Below are 20,960 nucleotides of genomic sequence, written 5' to 3'. Positions count from 1 at the left end.
AGTGAATGTCCTCGGGGCATTTCGGCGATAGGTGGCACACATTGATGGCAATGCCAATGGCATTCAGTGCACTCCCCATTGTTGGCAACGCCGTCTGTATGCACTGGAGGACTATCTTGAAGCACAGTAGTATTTTTGTTCATTTTTGTTCCATTTTTACTCTTTGACAATAAATTTACACAGAGTTCCAATGCATGTGCTTCATTTCAACCTTTACCGTGATCTCCTTTACTGGAACCCTATTTTAAGTTGGCATTCATATACACACTGCCGCACCAGTTCAGTCCACGTCGTGGAATTTTCATGCTGTCGCTTTATCACAAGATATACCATAGTTGTTATGACTTACAGAATAACTGTCGTATTTGCACTTCTTGTTCTGAGTTTCGTAAATAACCCTTGATTTTGTAGCATGAGTTATTTAAGAGGTATGCTTTAACTATAGATTTAAATATTTGCTTTTTTATTGGTTCTTATCTTCCAAATGGTTAAAATGGCTCGAAGCACTATGGGACTTAACATCTCAGGTCATCAGTCCCCTGGACTTAGAACTACTTAAACCTAACTAACCTAAGAACAACACATACATCCATGCCCGAGGCAAGAGAGCGAGGTGGCGCAGTGGTTAGCACACTGGACTCGCATTCGGGAGGACGACGGTTCAATCCCGTCTCCAGCCATCCTGATTTAGGTTTTCCGTGATTTCCCTAAATCGTTTCAGGCAAATGCCGGGATGGTTCCTTTGAAAGGGCACGGCCGATTTCCTTCCCAATCCTTTCCTAACCCGAGCTTGCGCTCCGTCTCTAATGACCTCGTTGTCGACGGGACGTTAAACACTAACCACCACTAACCACCACCACCACCGAGGCAGGATTCGAACCCAGACAGTAGAAACAGCGCGGTTCCGGACTGAAGCGCCTAGAACCGCTCGGCTACAACGGCCAGCTCTTAATCTTACAATTTATTTCGTTGTAGAAAATGCAGTTTTGTGTCTTTTTTTCAGTCTTGGTAAATGTAAGTTTAGTCTAGCTCTTGCTCCCTAGTCATGAATGGTCCTGTTTGTGAAACAGTTGCTATGTTCTTCTTGCTGTGCCTAATAGATTGACAGACGCACTGATATGGTGCGATTAGAATCCCCGGCTGTTTAAAAAGGGATTTACATTGAGCTCAGTTACTATTTTAGTTATTATTCGAACAGCCCTTTGCTGTTGTTTGAAGAATATATATATATAAACAATTGACACTTCAAACAACAGAAAAGGGCTGTTAGAAAATATATATATATATATATATATATATATATATACATATAAACAATTGACACTTCAAACAACAGAAAAGGGCTGTTCGAATAATAACTAAAATAGTAACTGAGCTCAATGTAAATCTCTTTTTAAACAGCCGGGTATTCTAACCGCACCATGTCAGTGCGTCTATCAATCTATTAGGCACAGCAAGAAGAACATATATATTCATTCATGTCAGTGCGTCTATCAATCTATTAGGCACAACAAGAAGAACATATATATTCATTCCCCACCAATAGTTTCTTATATCATAGTAGTCATTATAGCTTCCTTTGCCATCTGCATAATTTTGACCCTAAAGTTTTGAGATATCCTGTATATTCCTATTTCTGTACTGCTTGTCTCTCCCGTGGGTAGCCAGGCGCATTTTCTCTGGCAGTTAGTCCGCAGCTCGTGGTCGTGCGGTAGCGTTCTCGCTTCCGCTTCCCGCGCCCGGGTTCCCGGGTCAGGGATTTTCTCTGCCTCGTGATGACTGGGTGTTGTGTGATGTCCTTAGGTTAGTTAGGTTTAAGTAGTTCTAAGTTCTAGGGGACTGATGACCATAGATGTTAAGTCCCATAGTGCTCAGAGCCATTTGAACCATTTCGGCAGTTAATTGCAATTTCGTTTTTGCAGCTTGTAGCTGATGTCAGCCCAGACAAATTCTGCTCGTCATGACTTTCATGAGACCCAGGGTCGACGGAATGTATTGGTTTGTTTCCCGTGCGAAAGAAAATGTTTTTTAAATCGATATTTTACGTGCCCATTTGACTGAGCCCTACCATATTAGTCGAATGCGATATTCGTTTTGCCGATATGTGTTAAAAGAAACAGTAAAATACGAAGAACAACCAGTGTTCCAGCAGCGACTGAGCAGCACGCTTCAGCATGGCGGTAGCAGTGAGCGCGGGCCAGGACAGTGATGTCGTTGCTGGAGTACTCGTTGTTCTCGATGTTTTACTGTCCCTTTTAATACGAGTACATATCGGTAAAACGAATACCGCACTAGACTAATTTGGGACCACTTAATCGAATGGATACGCAAAATTCCACTTTAAAAATAATTTTGCTTGTAACGGGAAACAAACCTACGCTTTCCATCGTTGCTGGGCGTCGCATGAAAAACGTTGATGAGCAGCATACAGCTTCAAGTTTCAAAAACAAAATTAACAATATTTGCCGAAATATCAGAGTAAATGCGTCTGACGACTCTTAGGAGAGTCACTCTCTATGTCGTGTGTTGCAGACTATTCATCTAAATTTATACAGGAGATAGATTACTGCAAGACATATGTAACTGTAATAGAAACATATGGCTACTGACTTCAGCTATTCAAGACAGCATGTCTGTTCATACACTTGTTCGTCCATGAGAGAGCGACTGGACGACAAAATCACTTTGACTGCCTTAATGGAAGGACATACCACATATTCCCTGAAATTGTGCAGCCAAACTCTTAAGGATATATCTTTCAATGTTAAGTGAAATATTACTGGGAAGCTGGAGACTGGAGAGGGTGGCGGGGGTGGGGAGGGGGGAGGGGGGCAGGGTTCTGCTTCAGCAGCTTGTGAGGGGAATTGCCCCTAACAGCTGGGTTCCACAGCCAATAGATCAACTAAGCTAGCCTTGACACCGAACCCATATGGCGCCAATTTCTTCATTTAGTTGTTTGGGAGAACATAGTTGAATCGAAAGAAGGTCTTATCGCTGAAATTGCCATCGCCGCTGGCATATTTAGGTATCAATGTCTTCAAATTATTAGAATCAGGTCAAAATATTTCGGTCTGGCAGTGAAGGGCTGTATCTTTTAACGAAAAGAAGCACTAATCTTTTGACGTGATCCCTTTTTAGATCAGCTAATATGTCCAACATTTCTCCAATGTTTAGATTCTATCTCTGAAGCGCGACGCTGGAAGATCTCTAAATCCGCATCTACGACTGTCATAAACTCTTCATTGAACTGAAAACTTTTTCTACCCAAAATTCGGAATAGCCAGAAGTCAGACTGTACCAAATATGATGAATGAGGGGCATTTTAAAATAATTTATATTTCAGATCTCCCTGTTTTCCCACGGCTAACAGTGCTCTGAGATATGTGCATTGTCCTGATGGATGATAAGTTTTTGTCTCTGTATCAATCTGTCTCTTGTACCCCTTTTGTCGCTCTGTTGGTTCGGAGGACTTTTGTAATATTCGCCACTTATTCTTTTACCCTACGCTAGGTTACAAATTACAATAATTCCATTTGAATTCTAGAGAACTCTATTCACAATCTTTCGAATCCGTCTTTTTTGCCGAACCTGTGCCATGCAGATCAGCTGTTCCCAACACCTAAAACAGATTGTGGAGAAATCAGAACTTCCGAGACAGTTGAAAGTTTCTGCAGGCATCACTGACTTCGTCGTGCAGTGAAAGGCATATCAGTCATGTTGTGGTGATTGCTCTGTACTGATTACTTTGTACTGACCCATATCAAGCGCTTCCTATGTCTCGGAACGTTTGTAAAGGCCTTCAAATTACAGTTTTGGTACATTCAACAGCACTGAGGTTGCAGCCAGTGTCTGATTTTTCTGCACGACATTCGAAAACTCAACCTTGCACAAAAGTGTCCCAATAGCGGCTTTGTGTCGTTATGTTAACCACTTCACTAAAGTGCCACACGTATTTGAAAAAGGAATGCAAAGAAATTTCACATATTATTTGTGAAATGCACTTTCGGAAATTGTATAAACATGTGCCTGTTTGTAGCAGGGAATGTTCTTTTCGTACGGACAACCGTGATTTGTGGGAAAACCTTAACAGCAATTCACCGCGATTATCCAGTTTTGCTCTTCCCGTGTGTTTCTCTTCCTGTGCGCAAGTTTTCGACACTAGTGTAGTAGGAACTAGATTGTACGGCAAGGGAAATGAACAACAGTCGAACTTGTGGTCGCATCAAGCGAGCTCCTCGGCTGTTTGTCAACAGCTGAATCGAGACACAGTTCTGCTTATTCTGAACGCATCCTAAGGCGTAACTGCCCTCTCTCAACAATTTACAAAGTTGTCCTATTTCCTGGCACTCAACATTCATTTGCTTAGCACGCCAGTTCAGTCTATGCATCTTGTAACTTCCAAATTTTGCTATCAGCGGCTCGGTAGTTAAATTTGGTTCTGTATCGAAGAAGGTAACGGACATTTTGGACGTTATGTAACAGAAATTAACTAAGCAAAATAGGAATATAGTAGAAAAATTAATCATCCTTTGTAGTTATCCAGCGCGGAGTCCATTGTTTAAATGTCACTATAATTCGCTTCCAGATCCTTGACAGATAATTTAAAGATTCGTTATATGGTCATTGGTATTTCAAAAAAGAATTTTCATTAACATCGTTATCACAAATGGCTTTTTTGTTTTTGAAAACTGAACATCATATACATCGAACTGACAAGAGTCGTGGGATACCTCCTTATACCGTGCTGGACCTCCTTTTGCCCGGCTTAGTGCAGCAGGTTGACGTGTCATGGATTCAAGAAGTCGCTGGAAGTGCCCTGCAGAAATATTGAGCCATGCTGCCTCTATAGCCGTCCACAGTTGCAAATGAGTTGCCGGTGCACGATTTTGTGCACCAACTGAGCTCTCGATTATGTCCCATAAATGTTCGATGGGATTCATGTCGAGCGATCTGCGTGGCAGAATCATTCGCTCGAATTGTCCAGAAAGTTCTCCAAACCAATCGTAAACAATTTGCCCGGCGACATAGTGCATCGTTGTTTGCGAACATGAAATCCGTGAATGTCTGCAAATGGTCTTCAAGTAGCCGAACATAACCATTTCCAGTCAATGATCGGTTAACTTGGACCAGAGGACCCAGTCCATTGTATCTAAAACAAAGCCCACACCATAATGGAGCCAACAGCTTGCACAGGTGCCTTGTCGACAACCTGGGTCCATGACTTCGTGGTGTCTGCGCCACACTCGAACCCCACCATCAGTTTTGCCAACTGAAATCCGGACTCCCAGTCCACGGTCTTCCAGTCGTCTAGGTGGTGACCAACCAAAATGGTCACGAGCCCACGAGAGGTGCTCCAGGCAATGTCGTGCTGTTAGAAAAAGGCACTCACATCGGTCGTCTGCTACCATAGCTCATTAACGCCAAATTTCGCCCCACTGTCGTAACGGATACGTTCGTCGTAAGTCCCACATTGATTTCTGTGATTATTTCAGGCAGTGTTTCTTGTCTGTTAGCACTGACAACTCTACGCAAACGCTGCGCTCTCGGTCGTTAAGTGAAGTCCGTCGGCCATTGCGTTATTCGTGATGAATGGAAATGCCTGAAATTTGGTATTCTCGACACACTCTTGACACAGTGGATTTTGGAATATTGAAGCCCGAACGATATCCGAAATGTAACCATCCCATGTGACTAGTTCCAACTAGCATTCCGTGTTCAAAGTCTGCTAATTCCTTTCGTACTGCAATAATCACATCGCCAATCTTTTCACGTGGATCAAATGAGTACAAATGACAGCACTGCCAATGCACTGCCCTTTTATACCTTACGTAGGGGGTACCACCGCTATCTGTATATGTGCATATAGCTATCCCATTTTAACCTTTCCTGAGTTGAGGATAAGGGACACTGTCCGGGCTTTTAAAGACACGATGAGATTTCTGGGGCTCATTTTTGATTCGAAGCTTACGTGGTTACCTCATCTTAAAGACTTGAAACGACGGCCACTTAAGGCTTTAAGTATTTTAAAGTGTCTTAGCCACAGTACATGGGGAGCCGACAGGACTTGTCTGCTCCAGTTTTACAGGGCGTTTGTGCGATCTCGGCTCGATTATGGGTGCACAGTGTATGGGTCTGCGAGGCTTTCTTACTTAAAGATGTTTGACGTTATGCACCACGAACGGCTTCGGTTGGCCACTGGGGTATTCAGAACTAGCCCCATACCAAGCCTCTGTGCAGAGGCTGGTGAACCGCCACTTCATATGCCGCGGCGGCTACTTACGGTGCGCCAGGCGTATAAAACTTTGTCGACACCATACACACCTGCATACCATACCGTTGCTCAGCTTCCTCTGGCACGGCTGTTTCATAACCGGCAATGAGCGACTCGGCCCTATGGGATTCGCGCACAGGATTGCCTCTCTGCGATGGATATGGCTGGTCTTCATGTTTTCCGACGCGGTTGGTGCAGATTTCCACCTTGACTCCTCCGGAGACCCAAACTTATTTTAGATTTGACTAATTTTAAGAAAGATAGTACACCAGATTTTACATTCCAATCTCAGTTTTTTAACATTTTAGAATTTCCTTGGCTGTTCTGTAGTGTTCCCTGGTCATGTTACCCGGTTTCTCCTCTCTGATGAATATACCGTTTTCGCAGCGGAGCTCCACGCGATCCTGAAGGCACTGGAGCGGATGAATCGTGTTCGGGGCAATCGATTTCTGCTTTGCTCCGATTCTCTTAGTGCCTTACATTCATTGTAGAACCTGTACCCAACTGAAGAGATGGTCCACCTGATTCATGACGAATTGTACTTGCTCCAATGGCGGGGTAAGGAGGTGTCCTTCTGCTGGCTGCCTGGTCACGTAGGAATATGGGGCAATGAACAGTCCGATCGGGCTGCCAAGGAGGCATGCAGAGAGCAGGATGTGGTCCAGTGTCCTATTCCCTTGCAGTCTGTCATTTCTGCACTCCATAAGAAGTGCATGGAGTTGTGGGAGGAAGAATGGCTGGGGGTGACGGCCAATAAACTGCGGTTGGTGAAGTCAACAACTCGGCAGTGGCGTACCTCCTGCCGGGTGCTCAGGCGGGAAGAAGTGACCCTCGCGCGTCTTCGGACTGGGCACTGTCCTCTCACACATAGTTTTCTATTACGGCGGGAGGATCCCCCGATTTGTGATGCTTGTGGTGTGCACATCTCTGTCCAGCACATTCTAACAGACTGCATTTTATACCGTGATGCAAGGGCAGAAGCACAAGTTGATGGGGATCTGCCCCGTGTTTTAGCTAATGATGAGATGTGTGTGTCTAGGGTTTTAAAGTTTTGTGATGTGTCTGGACTCTGGCCTAAACTTTTAGGCTGGAGGTTTTAGTTTATTGCAAAGTGACTTTTTCCTTGCGGTCAGCCAGCCACTCTGCTCCCTCTACCACTTTCTTCCTGGGTTGTCCATGTTTTACTGCTGGCGGCATGCTTCGTCCCACGCTTCGGTGTGGGTAGGCACATATTTTTCGAAGCTAGTTTCCTGTGTCTTACGTTCTGTTTTATCTTATTGTTCTGAGTCTTTTCTTGACACCCATCTCAATCTGTTACTGAGCGGGCGCTGAAGACCTTGCCGTCGTGCGCCCTTAAAACCCTCTCCATCCATCCATCCATGACCTTTGTCACCTAAGTGTACATTGTTCAGTGACCCGCCAGATTACGTCCGCTCACTATGACTTTTCACGCAAAGGTTTGACGAAGAACTAACTTTACAAAGCATACATTTGCTAGAATAGGCAGGAAAGAAAAACTACTATAGAAAATACATTTTGAACTTCAGTCTAATAATGGTAAACGTTGCAGTTTACGAAGTTCATAACACAAATAGAGAAAAATTAAAACATGTTTGAGATTCGCATTATTACAAAACTGACTTGAAGTAACAAAACTACACTGATATAAGAAATATACGACACTTCGCCTCGCGAAAAGCATAAAAAAACCGATACCGCACGTCACAAACACAGTGTAGTGACCGATACCAGACATTCCGACAACAACACTGAACTGCCCGTCACCAAGTCAGGAAGCCCTACACTGAACTGATCGATACCGCTGGAAACATTATAATCAACTGTTGTGTCAAGTATTAGCTTCCCTGCTACCTGCCGCTACTTTGCTTTGATATATACTGTATATATACTGGCACTTGACGAAGCGTAGCTTCAAACATACATAAAATATATTAAAATATATATACGTGTCAGTATGTCTGTGGATGTGAATGTGTGCATATGTTTACGAGTGAAAGAGAGAGAGAGAGAGAGAGAAAAGCAGGGAGGGTAGGAGAAAGGGCAACGAGCAATATAATATGTATGTGTATTGTGCGCATGTATGAGAGCTTTGCATTCGTACCTGTGACCATGCGAACCTGTATAATTTTAATTCCTCCTTTTCGGCACCAGGAAGCCACGGGCCGTCGGTCGAAGCAGACGAGAATCGAACGAGGCACATCTCAGGTTAGCAGCCGTTCTTCTGTTTTGTTCTGTGTGGCGTCCGCTTCCTTTCCTCTTCCTACTGAAAGTGACAGCCCGAAACGCTCTGCTACCGCTACACTCTCGATTACAACTATCCCCATCTCATCTCAGAACCCTGAGCTGAGGTGGCAACAGCACACCTCTACAACACTCGTCCTGCCAGTTTTGGTTGGGAAATGAAAAAATGAAAATTATATATAGTTTGTTCATACTACAACGACTTTTACTTCGATTCACATAGCACACACACACACATATGCGCCAAAGTTTTCACTTATTGAATGGAATAACCTTCTCCCAATACTGAAGTAAACATAAAAACCCTACGGTCTGAAAGATTTTTTCTATGTTGTGAGGTAAACAAAGGAACCGGAAAACCGCTCACGAATTTGACCCTCTATAACCATGTAGCCAGCGTTACGGGTCCTGACAGTAAAGAATGACTTTTTTTCATTTTTGACAGTTGCTCTATCTCTGAAGAATAAACCTCGATTTGCAAGTAAACATTACACAAATTTTAGCGACAAACTGCTGCGACCTCCTTAAGCTTTCTGTGCTCTCTTTGGTTGCGTAATAGTCACAAGAACTTAATTCGTAATTTGAAAGTTTAGCACGATGACATAATTTTGCTACGAACATTTTCACGACGGTAGTTGTAGACCGGTTTCTACTAAATACTGTGGATGATTAACGTTGTATGTTCTGATAACGCCATTCGCTAGTTATGACTGAAACACGCAAGTAATGCTAGCAAAATTTTCTGATACACTGATATACAGAAATTATGTATTCCATCGGTAGCTCTTGATCGCAGTCATAATACTGTGAAATCTCCGAAAAAAATATGGTGAGAATTATTAGTTGGGCAGTAACAAACTAACTGAAACGATAACAGTTATATTATGACAGTTGTTATATACACATAATCAAATATAAGATTTAACAAGGTTAGTGTCACACTGAAACTAGATATTTATCGATGGCATTAAAAATTGCTAACGATATTAGTAAAGCTTTTTAAACAACAATGCGTCATGCGTGAAAAAAATATATAAAGAACTCCTATTGGAGATAATCAGTTCTGGGAGATTATTTGTATTTAAGTAAGTTTTGAGAAACAGTTTAACGAGAAGGTATGAAAAGCAAGTCATGAGCTGAGAACTCCTGTTTGGTAGTCTGGTGCGTAGGTTGTGTTAGACAGCTAGGAAAGAGAATTATTCCAGAATTGAAAAATTGTGTATGTGTACGAATTGTATTTATCTAGGAAATACAGTGGTGCAGAGAAGAATAAAGATATAGAGACATGTTGCAATATTGCATCAGTTAATGTGGTCACCACAAGTTGACTTGACATGCGTTGTGTTTTAGCTAACATTAAAGTATATGCAGCACATAATGCGTCTGAAATATCTATTACGTTGGTGCAAAAGTTCGTAGCGTTTTTCCATAAGTTAAATAAACACAACAGATAAACATAACAAAGACTTTAGTCATCAATAATATATTTTCCTTCACTTCTACTTCCAACCGTGCGGTAACTTTTCGATTCTGTGACTGTAGAAATCACAAAGAACTCGTCGAGTCTGTTCGGAGCCCACTTTCATCCGGAAAGGAAATTCCTTGAAGGCTGTGTTCGACAGAGAGCCGCAAAGGCGAAAAGCTGAGGGCACAGATCAGGTGAATAAGGGGTGTGCAGCATTATTTCTTAAACCATCTCATATGTAATATTTTCTGCCAGGCTATCAGAATGCGGTCGGGCGTTATCGTGGCTTCTTGATTGTTGTTCTTGGTTTGCTTCTGCAAGATGTCTCAGTTGTTGACAGTAAATGTTAACAGTGATGGTTAAATCTCGGGGAAGCAATTTGTAACACACCACATCGTCGCAGTTCCATCAGATGCATAACATATTATTATTTGTGGATGTGTGCAGGTCTTTGTACGGCGATTTGCTGCTTTGTTTAGGCTCAAAAAATCCTTTTTTTCTTTATTTCAGCATAAAGACACAATTTCCCATGTAATTTTGGCTTAGAGCACGCAGTCTCCTCACACCCAAGTTTTGAACATTTCCGAATGCATGCAAATGTTGCACGGTGGTGGAATGAGCACAGTTCGTCAAATTTGCTAGTTATCGAGTAACTGACGTGGATCAGTATGGATTCGTGCTTTTAAACGATCATCATCAAACCCCCCAAGGTCTTCCTGACCGTGGAGAGTCACTAATGTGAAAATCCTCCTTACAATGAGAAAACCATTTTCTTTCCGTGCTCTGTTCAGTAACATTATCGCCATACATGGTGCAAATGTTTCTAGCTGCCTCCGCTGTTGCCACCCATACACTTAAAGTCAAACAGGAGACTATATCTGAAACGTTCTGATTCCTCCATTTTAAACTTCCTTTCCTAGTGTCCACAGCTCCACTCACTGTCTCCAAATAACAAAATGACACTATGTAAACTCAAATAGCAACAGTGAACTACAAATAAAAAATGACAGTCAATAAATAAACCCATAGTAATCGGAATACCAATATGCAAAACAGAAACGCTACGGACTTATGCACCAACCTAATATATTACTCAGCGAATAACCCGGGACAAAGTAACCAGTCACAGTAGAAAGTTTTTTTTTTTTATCTAATGGCTTCCAGGGGCAACAAATATTTTATTTTCAGTATTTCGTATAATTATTGATCGAATTTAAAATTTTTAAATACTTTCATAATCTACTGATTAGGAGGTGTAATCTTACGTTACACGTTTAACATAATAAGAAAAGAATTCTAGTTAGAAACAGTGAACATGTCTTGAGCCAGCGCTAAAATAGAAGGACTATATTCTTCCAACATTTGAGGATGACAGCACTTAGCGACTTCCAATACACTTAATACATAATTTGACACCATTCTGAAACTGTTGCTCGCTGACACCACCCACAAAATAATGAAAGGAAAGAAATTTATAGCTTACTACGTTTTCACTGTTCTTGCAGACTTCAGCATTAGGCAGAGCGTTTTCATGTATAAATTCTTTACTGTTAACATGGCATTTTCATGTATTAGTTCTTTACAGTTAACTCTATTCGCAACACATTTTGCAGACAGTACCCACATGTACCAGTGAAAGTGCGTGTAAAATTATATCGTTGTACGCCACGTACTTCAGGAGATATGACGTCATAAACACTGACATTCGTAAGAAATCTAGCTTTTTCCTAGAACGGAGCGCATACTACCCAGACTCCATTCATCCAGGGTTTCATAATGACAGCATTTAGCGAATTCCAACAAACTTTTAACATAATTTCAAAATTTTCCCAAACTTCTTCTCGCTTACACGCTTAAAGTCAAATATTTAACGCAATAACTCACTTGTGAAGTAATCAGAAGTTTGATTCTTTAAGGAATCAGGGATTACTGTTCATTGTCTAAAGGGCTAATTCTGTGTGGTATTGTCTGCGAAAACCTTTGCAATAGTCGTGGCTCCAATAATTAAACGCCCTTTCTTCTTAATTTCGAATCTTACTCACATGTTGGTGTAATTACTCTCACTGGTATAACTAAAACCTACTGTTTTCGAAGAATATACCCAGAAATTGAGATCTTTTTCAGTCAATTTATATTTCCCTTTTCACGGCTAATAATTTTAATTGCCTATTAATACATTTATTTCTCGAAGCCTCGATCTCCAAAAGTAATATTTGTGTTACTTTCCGCTTTTATCAATTATTGTTCATGTTTTTGTGATACTGAAAATGCAGTCGACTTCGCAATGGAAATAACGATATGCGTATACATAAATTCCAGTCATTCCTCCCTAAAAGACATAGAGTAGGCAACTAGAAACGAAACACAAGTTCCAATTTGACAAACCATCCCGGCATTCGTTTTAACACACGAAGGGAACCAAGGGAAACCTATGCCTGGATGGTCGGATGCGGATTTGAATTTCGCTCCTCCTGCAAGCAAGTCCAGTGCCCACCGCGCAACCTCACTCATTTGACACCAACACTTTACCGAATATGAGTATTTTTATGCAGAATAGCATTCAGATGATTCTTTTCCTCAATTAGCCGTTAAGTGGCTGCAAAGTCAGTTTCTTATAGGTACAGCGCAGCATGGAATATTATTACACTTGCTGGAAACCTCATTGCTGTCATCAAATTTCAAAGACCCAGATATCTGTATGAGCTGCCTTTCAACCTGCACAGAGCGTTAAGGGCTGCTCACTCTTTGTCCTTCTTTGAGGTTCAAGTCTCTTGGTTCTGGGTGAGCACCTGGTTTCTTGCACATTTACGACGACGGCTTTGCATGAGCTAATATGCTGCATTCGTATATTCTGTGTTTTGCAGTTGGTATGCGTTGAACTCCATAGCCTCTATTTGTCGATTTTTATTTCAAGAGCAAAGTAGTTGTGATTAGCTGTGCACAATCATTCTTTACTTCCCTTCCTTCTCTAATAAATTCTTGTATGGAATGTTTAATCGTCTCTGGAAAAATGAGCTTAATGTTATGCAGCCAACATAAAGCGCTTTCTTTTCTTTTTGTTCCATTTCAGATGATATCTTTGCAGATCTTTGTATGTAGTACTTAACTTGCTGCTGCTCTCGTAAGGAGTACATTTCTTTTAATGTGAAAATTTATGTTTGTACTATTTTCTGTCAGAGAATACCTGCAAACGTCTGGATAATAAATGTTCTATAGCTTTTCAAGTTTTGCATAATACAATGGAAGATCGACGCAGAAATTACACATTGACAAAGGAAATTAGTAAATCACAGAGATTTCAGAGAAAAAATGGCGTACTGCCTCGTAGCAATTAGATGAAGGAAAGAAGGCATACAAAGACAATGCATTAAAAAAGGATGTTTCTAAGGCCGTTACACAAAGGAAGAATGTAATCCAGATTTTAACACACCTAGTTATTCCGCAGATTTTCTGTATAGCAATTCAAATTGAATACAACCTTCTGTATTCAGTGAATAGCAATTCAAAATAAGAGGATGCGGTAATACAGTGGTAACGAAGTTTGACATACTGTTCCATTTAACTTCTCTCTCCAGTAAACGATAGCGACTTCGCTCTTCCCCGCCAGCTTCGTTACGAGTTCACTGGTTTTCACAAATGCAGGAAAAACAATAAAAGGAAGAAGGAGGGTTCCGTTTAATGTCCCATCGAGCACTAAGGTCTTAGAGGCGGTACACAAACTCAGGTTTGGGAAGCATGCTGCAGGTAAATGGTCGTGGCCTTAACCATCTCAGCGACTCTTCAAAGTGATTTTTAGGGAAGCGACCAGAATCATAAATGTGGACGGACAGACGTCGATTTGATCTCTGAGCCTTCCGAATATTAATCCAAAGACTTAACCACTATGCCACCTCTCTCGAAAAAGAATCAAATCAATAAAGATAGTAGTAATTGGGAAGTTTAGACTATATGTTGAATGTGACTAACCGTAACCAAAGAGAGAAACGACCATACTTGTTAATTTCTGGGAAAAGTTGTGAGACCAACAAACGGAAGTGCTTCAGCTTTCTCTCGAATGCAACAGGACACCGAATTGCGCACAGAGTAGCCCTACTGAGTAACTTGCTCCATAAGGGAACAGCAGCAGTGGATAAGATGTCTGTGAATGTCTTTGTTTTATGGACGGGCACAGCTAGAATACTTGATACACAGTCTGTTCAAAAATGTCCGGACACTTGTTAGCGGACACTGATATGGAATGTGTCAAACCCTTGCATTTATGATGGCTTAATTCCGATGGGGACACTTTCCGTGAGGTGTCTGAATGTCTGCGGAGGAACGTCAGTCCATTATTCCTTAAAAGTCGAAACCAGAGATGGACTCTGGGCATTGGGAAAAGAAGTTAGCGTTCTAACTCGCTAGAAAGTGTTCCACTGGGTTCAAGGCGAGACTTCGGAGCAGTCAGTCCATTTCAGAAACGTTACTGTCCACAAATCACTGCCTCAGAGATACTGCTTTATAACAGAGTGCGTTGTCACGTTGACACAATCAATCATCGTTTCCGAACTGTTCATCTACTGTATGTAGCACACAGTGCTATAAAATTCAGCGTTTTCTTAAGCACAAAGAGGAACCGCACCCTGTCACGACAAACAGCTCCATACCGTAACACTAACTCCTCCTTACTCCACTGTTGGCACTACACAGATGACGGTAAAGTTCTCCATACATGCCCCAAACCCAAACCCTTCCATCAGACTGCCACTTAGTACAGCTTGAGTCATCACTCATTTCCAGTTACCCACTGTCCAGTGGCATCTCTCTTTGCAGCACCTCAAGTGTCGATTAGTATTGACTACGGAAACGTGTGGCTTGTGAAGAGCTCCTCGACGGTTGTACCAAATTCTTTTTAACTCCCTACGCACGATCATTGCACTAGACGGTCTGATTGAAGCGCTTTGAAAATCACGAGTGAGTCCTTCCGCTGATTTCTTGCTATGTTTCACAACCACCCTCCCCAATGCTCGACACTTCCTGTCGGCCTGTTTGGCCTTGGTTTAGCTTCGCGTTTCCAATTCATAATCGCGTCACCAAAAATCGACTAGGGGCGTGTTTAGAAGGATTAAGTGACTTTGGTGGATTCGTTTCTCAGGTGACATCCAATGACCAGTATAGGTTCGAAGTCACTGAGCTCTCCCGACCCATCCATTCTGCCGTTTCTGCTTCTCTACTGACGACACAATACTCCCCGCCTCCTTTTATGTCGGCGGGTCCGCTTGTGGTGGCATGTGGTGGTCGATTTCGCATTACATGTGGGTGTCCACACACTTTTGATCAGACAGTGTAAGACTTTATGGTGAAATGACATACACTTGTAATGCGAGGCACTTGGGTGCATGCACACACAGTATCGAAGAAATAGACGTAGAGGGCGGCATTCACGTTGAAACGGTCCTTGCAAGGTGCGGTCGCACCTGTCGTGTCCGTGTCAGCACACTGCGCCGGACGAGTGACGCCGATGCTCCGGGCTATTCCTCTAGTAACCACACGTAACCGAAACTCGTCCGCGTTTCTGTGACTCGACAGCAGTGGTATGTGTTTCCGTTTGTGAAAGTTATAAACACGTTGGCTAATTTTCGTAATAGTTAATTGGGACTTATAGCACTCGGTTTAGAGGAAGAAGAAAAAGAACAAAGGCAAAAAAAGAAGACATACGTGGGGCCACAGTGCCCGGAAAAAAAAACCAATACAGGGAGAATTTCTAACATTATTTCCTTATCTCGTGGACGATGACACAAAGTTTTATGAATGTTTTAAGACGATGCAGCACATCTTCTGTCAACTTTTGTTTCGTTTGAGTCGGGCAAGAAGGATATCCGCAACGCATTCGGGATCTTGCAACAATAATTTAGAATATTTAGAAGAATCCTTCCCGGAGGTCCTAAAAATCTTACAATGGTTGTGACGGCGGCATGTATATTGTACAACTTTGTTCGAAAAATGGAATGTTATAGGATTCCCGAACAGAGAATGGATCAAAAGGACATTTCTGAAGATCCGAAAGATTATTAAATCTTCTAAACCTACTTCGAATTCGTGGGAGATCAGCAGATGCTGCATTTGCTGTACGAGATCAATTAAAAAACTTCCCGAATTCTTCACAAGGGAGTGCAGAATGATAAGAACACGTCGTCTTGGCGATACAGTGATGAAATAAAGCAAAACTTTCTATTTATCTGCAAAATGAAAAGGAAATAAATATCTTTCTGTAATAAAATTTCTATAATTCTCATCTTACCTTTGGCTTGAAAATCTATTTTCTCCCAGACTCAGTCTTTCTAGTCGGAAATCCGGTATTTTTCATTTGTCTGGTCCTAGAGCACAAACAATTTACGAACTTCTTCTCTTTTAAGTTTTCCACATCCATATTTTGTACACAAAACAGTCTTGCATAGTTGTACAGCCTTCGAAACAATTTTGCCGTCGCGTCGTCCGTCACGTGAAAAATTATACAGAACAAATTCCGCCCGGCAATCTCTCGGCACACTGACATGGTCATGTCTACACGGCTACGTTTACTCTATTGGCCATTAAAATCGCTACACCAAGAAGAAATGCAGATGATAAACGGGTATTCATTGGACAAATATATTATACTAGAACTGACATGTGATTACATTTTCACGCAGTTTGGGTGCATAGATCCTGAGAAATCAGTACCCAGAACAACCACCTCTGGCCGTAATAACGGCCTTCATACGCCTGGGCATTGAGTCAAACAGGGCTTGGATGGCGTATACAGGTGCAGCTGCCCATGCAGCTTCAGCACCATACCACAGATCATCAAGAGTAGTGACTGGAGTATTGTGACGAGCCAGTTGCTCGGCCACCATTGACCAGACGTTTTCAATTGGTGAGAGATCTGGAGAACGTGCTGGCCAGGGCACCAGTCGAACATTTTCTGTATCCAGAAAGGCCCGTACAGGACCTGCAACATGCGGTCGTGCATTATCCTGCTGAAATGTAAGGTTTCGCAGGGATCGAATGAAGGGTAGAGTCACGGGTCGTAACACATCTGAAATTTAATGTCCACTGTTCAAAGTGCCGTCAATGTGAACAAGAGGTGACCGAAACGTGTAACCAGTGGCACCCCATACCATCACGCCGGGTGATACGCCAGTATGGCGACGACGAATACACGCTTCCATTGTGCGTTCACCGCGATGTCGCCAAACACGGATGCGACCATCATGATGCTGTAAACAGAACCTGGAGTCATCCGAAAAAATGACGTTTTGCCATTCGTGCACCCAGGTTCGTCGTTGAATACACCATCGCAAGCGCTCCTGTCTGTGATGCAGCGTCAAGGGTAACTGCAACCATGGTCTCCGAGATGGTAGTCCATGCTGCTGCAAACGTCGTCGAACTGTTCGTCCAGATGGTTGTTGTCTTGCAAACGTCCCCATCTGTTGACTCGGGGATCGAGACGTGGCTGCACGATCCGTTACAGCCATGTGGATAAGATGCCTGTCATCTCTACTGCTAGTGATACGAGGCCGTTGGGATCCAGCACGTCGTTCCGTACTACCCTCCTGAACCCACTGATTCCATATTCCGCTAACAGTCATTGGATCACGACCAACGCGAGCAGCAATGTCGCGATACGATAAACCGCAATCGCGGTAGGCTACAATCCGACCTTTATCAAAGTCGGAAACGTGATGGTACGCATTTCTCCTCCTTACACGAGGCATCACAACAACGTTTCACCAGGCAACGCCGGTCAACTGTTGTTTGTGTACGAGAAATCGGTTGGAAACTTTCCTCATGTCAGCACGTTGTAGGTGTCGCTACCGGCGCCAACCTTGTGTGAATGCTCTGAAAAGCTAATCGTTTTCATATCACAGCATCTTCTTCCTGTCGGTTGAATTTTGCGTCTGTAGCACGTCATCTTCGTGGTGTAGCAATTTTAATGGCCAGTAGTGTATTTTGGTGGTACATTTCGTCCTCCGGGTCACGGCCGATACTCGGACGTGTCTGGGCACGGACACGGTGAGGACACGTGTGAACAGACCGAGGACCCGGATTGATATTCAGCATTGCTACACTATTAAGCAAGTCTGAAAAAGGGTCACCAGCCTCGCTTTTACCTGCGAGATGGGATTAAAATTCTCACTACTCGCATGCCAACAGTAACTGGCCTGTAGCAATCCAAGTACTTTCAGAACATTCCGCGATCCGATAGCTAGAATGGAAAACAAGCACTGCCAACAATACATATATCGCCTCAAGCTAGTTCTTCAACCCTCGCTGATAATCTACAGCAAAGATAAAAAGAAAATAGGTCAGAGTCAGTAGGAAAGAAAGTCACACCAAAACATTACACTTCAGGCCTCCATGTAAACAAATATAATTTATTGGCTTCAAGTCCATTTTGTTCACTAAACACCATCGTCTAGCTGGCTATTCGGTTCCAGAACTCAATTAGATGTCTCTATCCGCGGAGCGTTTGCACAGTCACTAAACAGCAACATTGGCCTGTAAAACCAAAAAGATCCGAAATTCACTCCATCACATGGGAATGTAGTTTCGTATTCTTTCTCTTTTCAGAATGAGATTTTCACTCTGCAGCAGAGTGTGCCTGATATGAAACTTCCTGGCAGATTAAAACTGTGTGCCCGACCGAGACTCGAACTCGGGACCTTTGCCTTTCGCGGGCAAGTGCTCTACCATCTGAGCAACCGAAGCACGACTCACGCCCGGTACTCACAGCTGTACTTCTGCCAGTATCTCGTCTCCTACCTTCCAAACTTTACAGAAGCTCTCCTGCGAACCTTGCAGGAAGTTTCATATCAGCGCACACTCCGCTGCAGAGTGAAAATCTCATTCTGGAAACCTCCCAGGCTGTGGCTAAGCCATGTCTCCGCAATATCCTTTCTTTCAGGAGTGCTAGTTCTTCAAGGTTCGCAGGAGAGCTTCTGTAAAGTTTGGAAGGTAGGAGACGAGATACTGGCAGAAGTAAAGCTGTGAGTACCGGGCGTGAGTCGTGCTTCGGTAGCTCAGATGGTAGAGCACTTGCCCGCGAAAGGCAAAGGTCCCGAGTTCGAGTCTCGGTCGGGCACACAGTTTTAATCTGCCAGGAAGTTTCTTTCTCTTTTCCCTGATGGAAGAAATATTTGGTATTTGACGAATGATCACCTACTCCCGACTTCGAAAATACGAGGGTGTGTTGAAAAGTAGTGCCTCTGAATTTTTTACGTGAAAACTCTTTACGCTTTTTAAACAAAACGAACTTTATTAACATTCTACTTCTTTATTCTAGTGTCTACATATTTGTTTTTCAGCTTAGTCACCCCGGCGGCGAACACATTACTCACAACGAGAGACCAGTTTGTCAATACCATCACTGTAGAACGTTTGATTTTGGTGACGAAGCCACAACCTTACCTCTGCTTGCACCACTTCGCCACTATCAAAGTGAAGCCCTCGAAGGTATTCTTTAAGTTTTGTAAATAGACGAAAATCGGATGGGCCAAGTCGGGACTGTATGGAGGATAATCAATTACACTGAACCCAAAGCGTAGGATTGTTACAGCTCTCGCAGCGCTGTTAGGTGGTCTAGCATTTTCATCCTGAAGCAGAAGATGCTCCGCGTGTGGATGAACTCCTCGAATTCGAAACTCGACCACAGCACGCTGTTTCTCACGGAACGACATAGTTACGTTATGCAACGCCATGTTACACGCTACAATTTTCAGATTTCTAGAGGCAGAGGATTGCAAATGCGTGGACATGAAGAATAAAGAAGTAGAAAGTTTGTTTTACTTAAAAAGCTTTAAGAGTTATCTCAGACAAACTTTGGAGGAATTACTTTTCAGTACGCCGTCCTACATCACAGACCACCACCGCCCCACAGGGTTCACGCTTACTTCCGCCACCCCAAAAGGAGTGACAGCTTCTTTCCTTTCCATTTCGCTAGCTTCAAACCGCGCCACGAAAGTATTTTTAAAATTTAGTTATTTCAGCAAAACAGCTTCAAGAAAAGAATCCATGCGTTCTCACTGGTCATTTCCTGCTTACTCTTAGGAAAAGGTCTGCTTCCTGACAGGTCTCTTCAAAGTTTATTTTCAATAGGTGCTGGAAAACATTTGCTTTCTAGAGAAACTCATTCGCCCTTGAAATCAGAGTATTATGCCTGACCAACTCTATTAGAATTACGGAAAGACCCTGGCATCATCTCCTGGCTGGACAACCCCCTTTCCCTCATAGACTAGAAGCCGTCCCTGACATTCACAGTAGCCAGAGGACGAGCAGACGAGTGCTGTCGTGAAAGATTCGTTAAATGGTAACTTAACTTGGTTGGCAGCAACCATTCTAAATGGGTGTACGAATTACTGACAACGCCAACTATGTGTTGCAGATCTACTGCACGCAAGAATTCTTGGTTGGTTCTAATAGTCACAAGATTTCACTACTTGTTTCAAGCTGTATTATACAGAGATAACGGACGTTCAGCAGAACGAGCGATTGTGCAAGTTTACGTTTAACATCTTGTACAAACATGTTTCACAACTTGCGTAGGACACATAAGCAAACTAAGTCTTGCTGCATGTCGCGACAGTTACTTCTGCGCCTGCAATACCTTCGAAAACAATAGAAGCCATTTTGTGCGTTGTGATAACCCCACCAGAAAAAAATTATTAGTCACCTCTTAACACAGCACAGTATTCACTTTGGAGCACTGTAGATGGTGTACGACTGGTACTTGGTCATATGACCCTACACTGCTGCTTGTCATGGAAGTGAATCGTCATGATCATTGAGGCCGCCATATCACCGACGCATCAGTTTGAAGATACCCGTTTGGTAAAACACCGTGTCCTGAACCACGAAGAAGTCCGAAGCTGAGTGCTATACATCCTCGTCCGACAGGAATTATCTACCCTTCAAACCCTTTTTAAGGGACCGAAAGCGCGATAAGAG

The 20,960-nt window shown here is 42.8% G+C and overlaps 1 protein-coding gene across 2 annotated transcripts in view; it reads left to right on the top strand.

Annotated features, from left to right (window-relative positions):
• The window catches only part of LOC126088568 (follistatin), an 800,862-nt gene that overhangs the window by 751,915 nt on the left and 27,987 nt on the right, over positions 1-20,960 (top strand). The window contains exon 5 of one of the 2 annotated variants that reach the window (XM_049906756.1): positions 8,444-8,497. The exons of the other annotated variant lie outside the window; for it this stretch is intronic. Coding sequence (XP_049762713.1) covers positions 8,444-8,497 — 54 coding nt within the window. The remainder of the gene's footprint in view (positions 1-8,443; positions 8,498-20,960) is intronic. 2 annotated transcript variants of the gene reach the window in all.

Source organism: Schistocerca cancellata, chromosome 6 (assembly GCF_023864275.1).
Source record: "Schistocerca cancellata isolate TAMUIC-IGC-003103 chromosome 6, iqSchCanc2.1, whole genome shotgun sequence".
NCBI lineage: Eukaryota > Metazoa > Arthropoda > Insecta > Orthoptera > Acrididae > Schistocerca > Schistocerca cancellata.
Note: the sequence above shows the minus strand (reverse complement) of the source record. Positions and strands in the feature narration are given on the sequence as shown.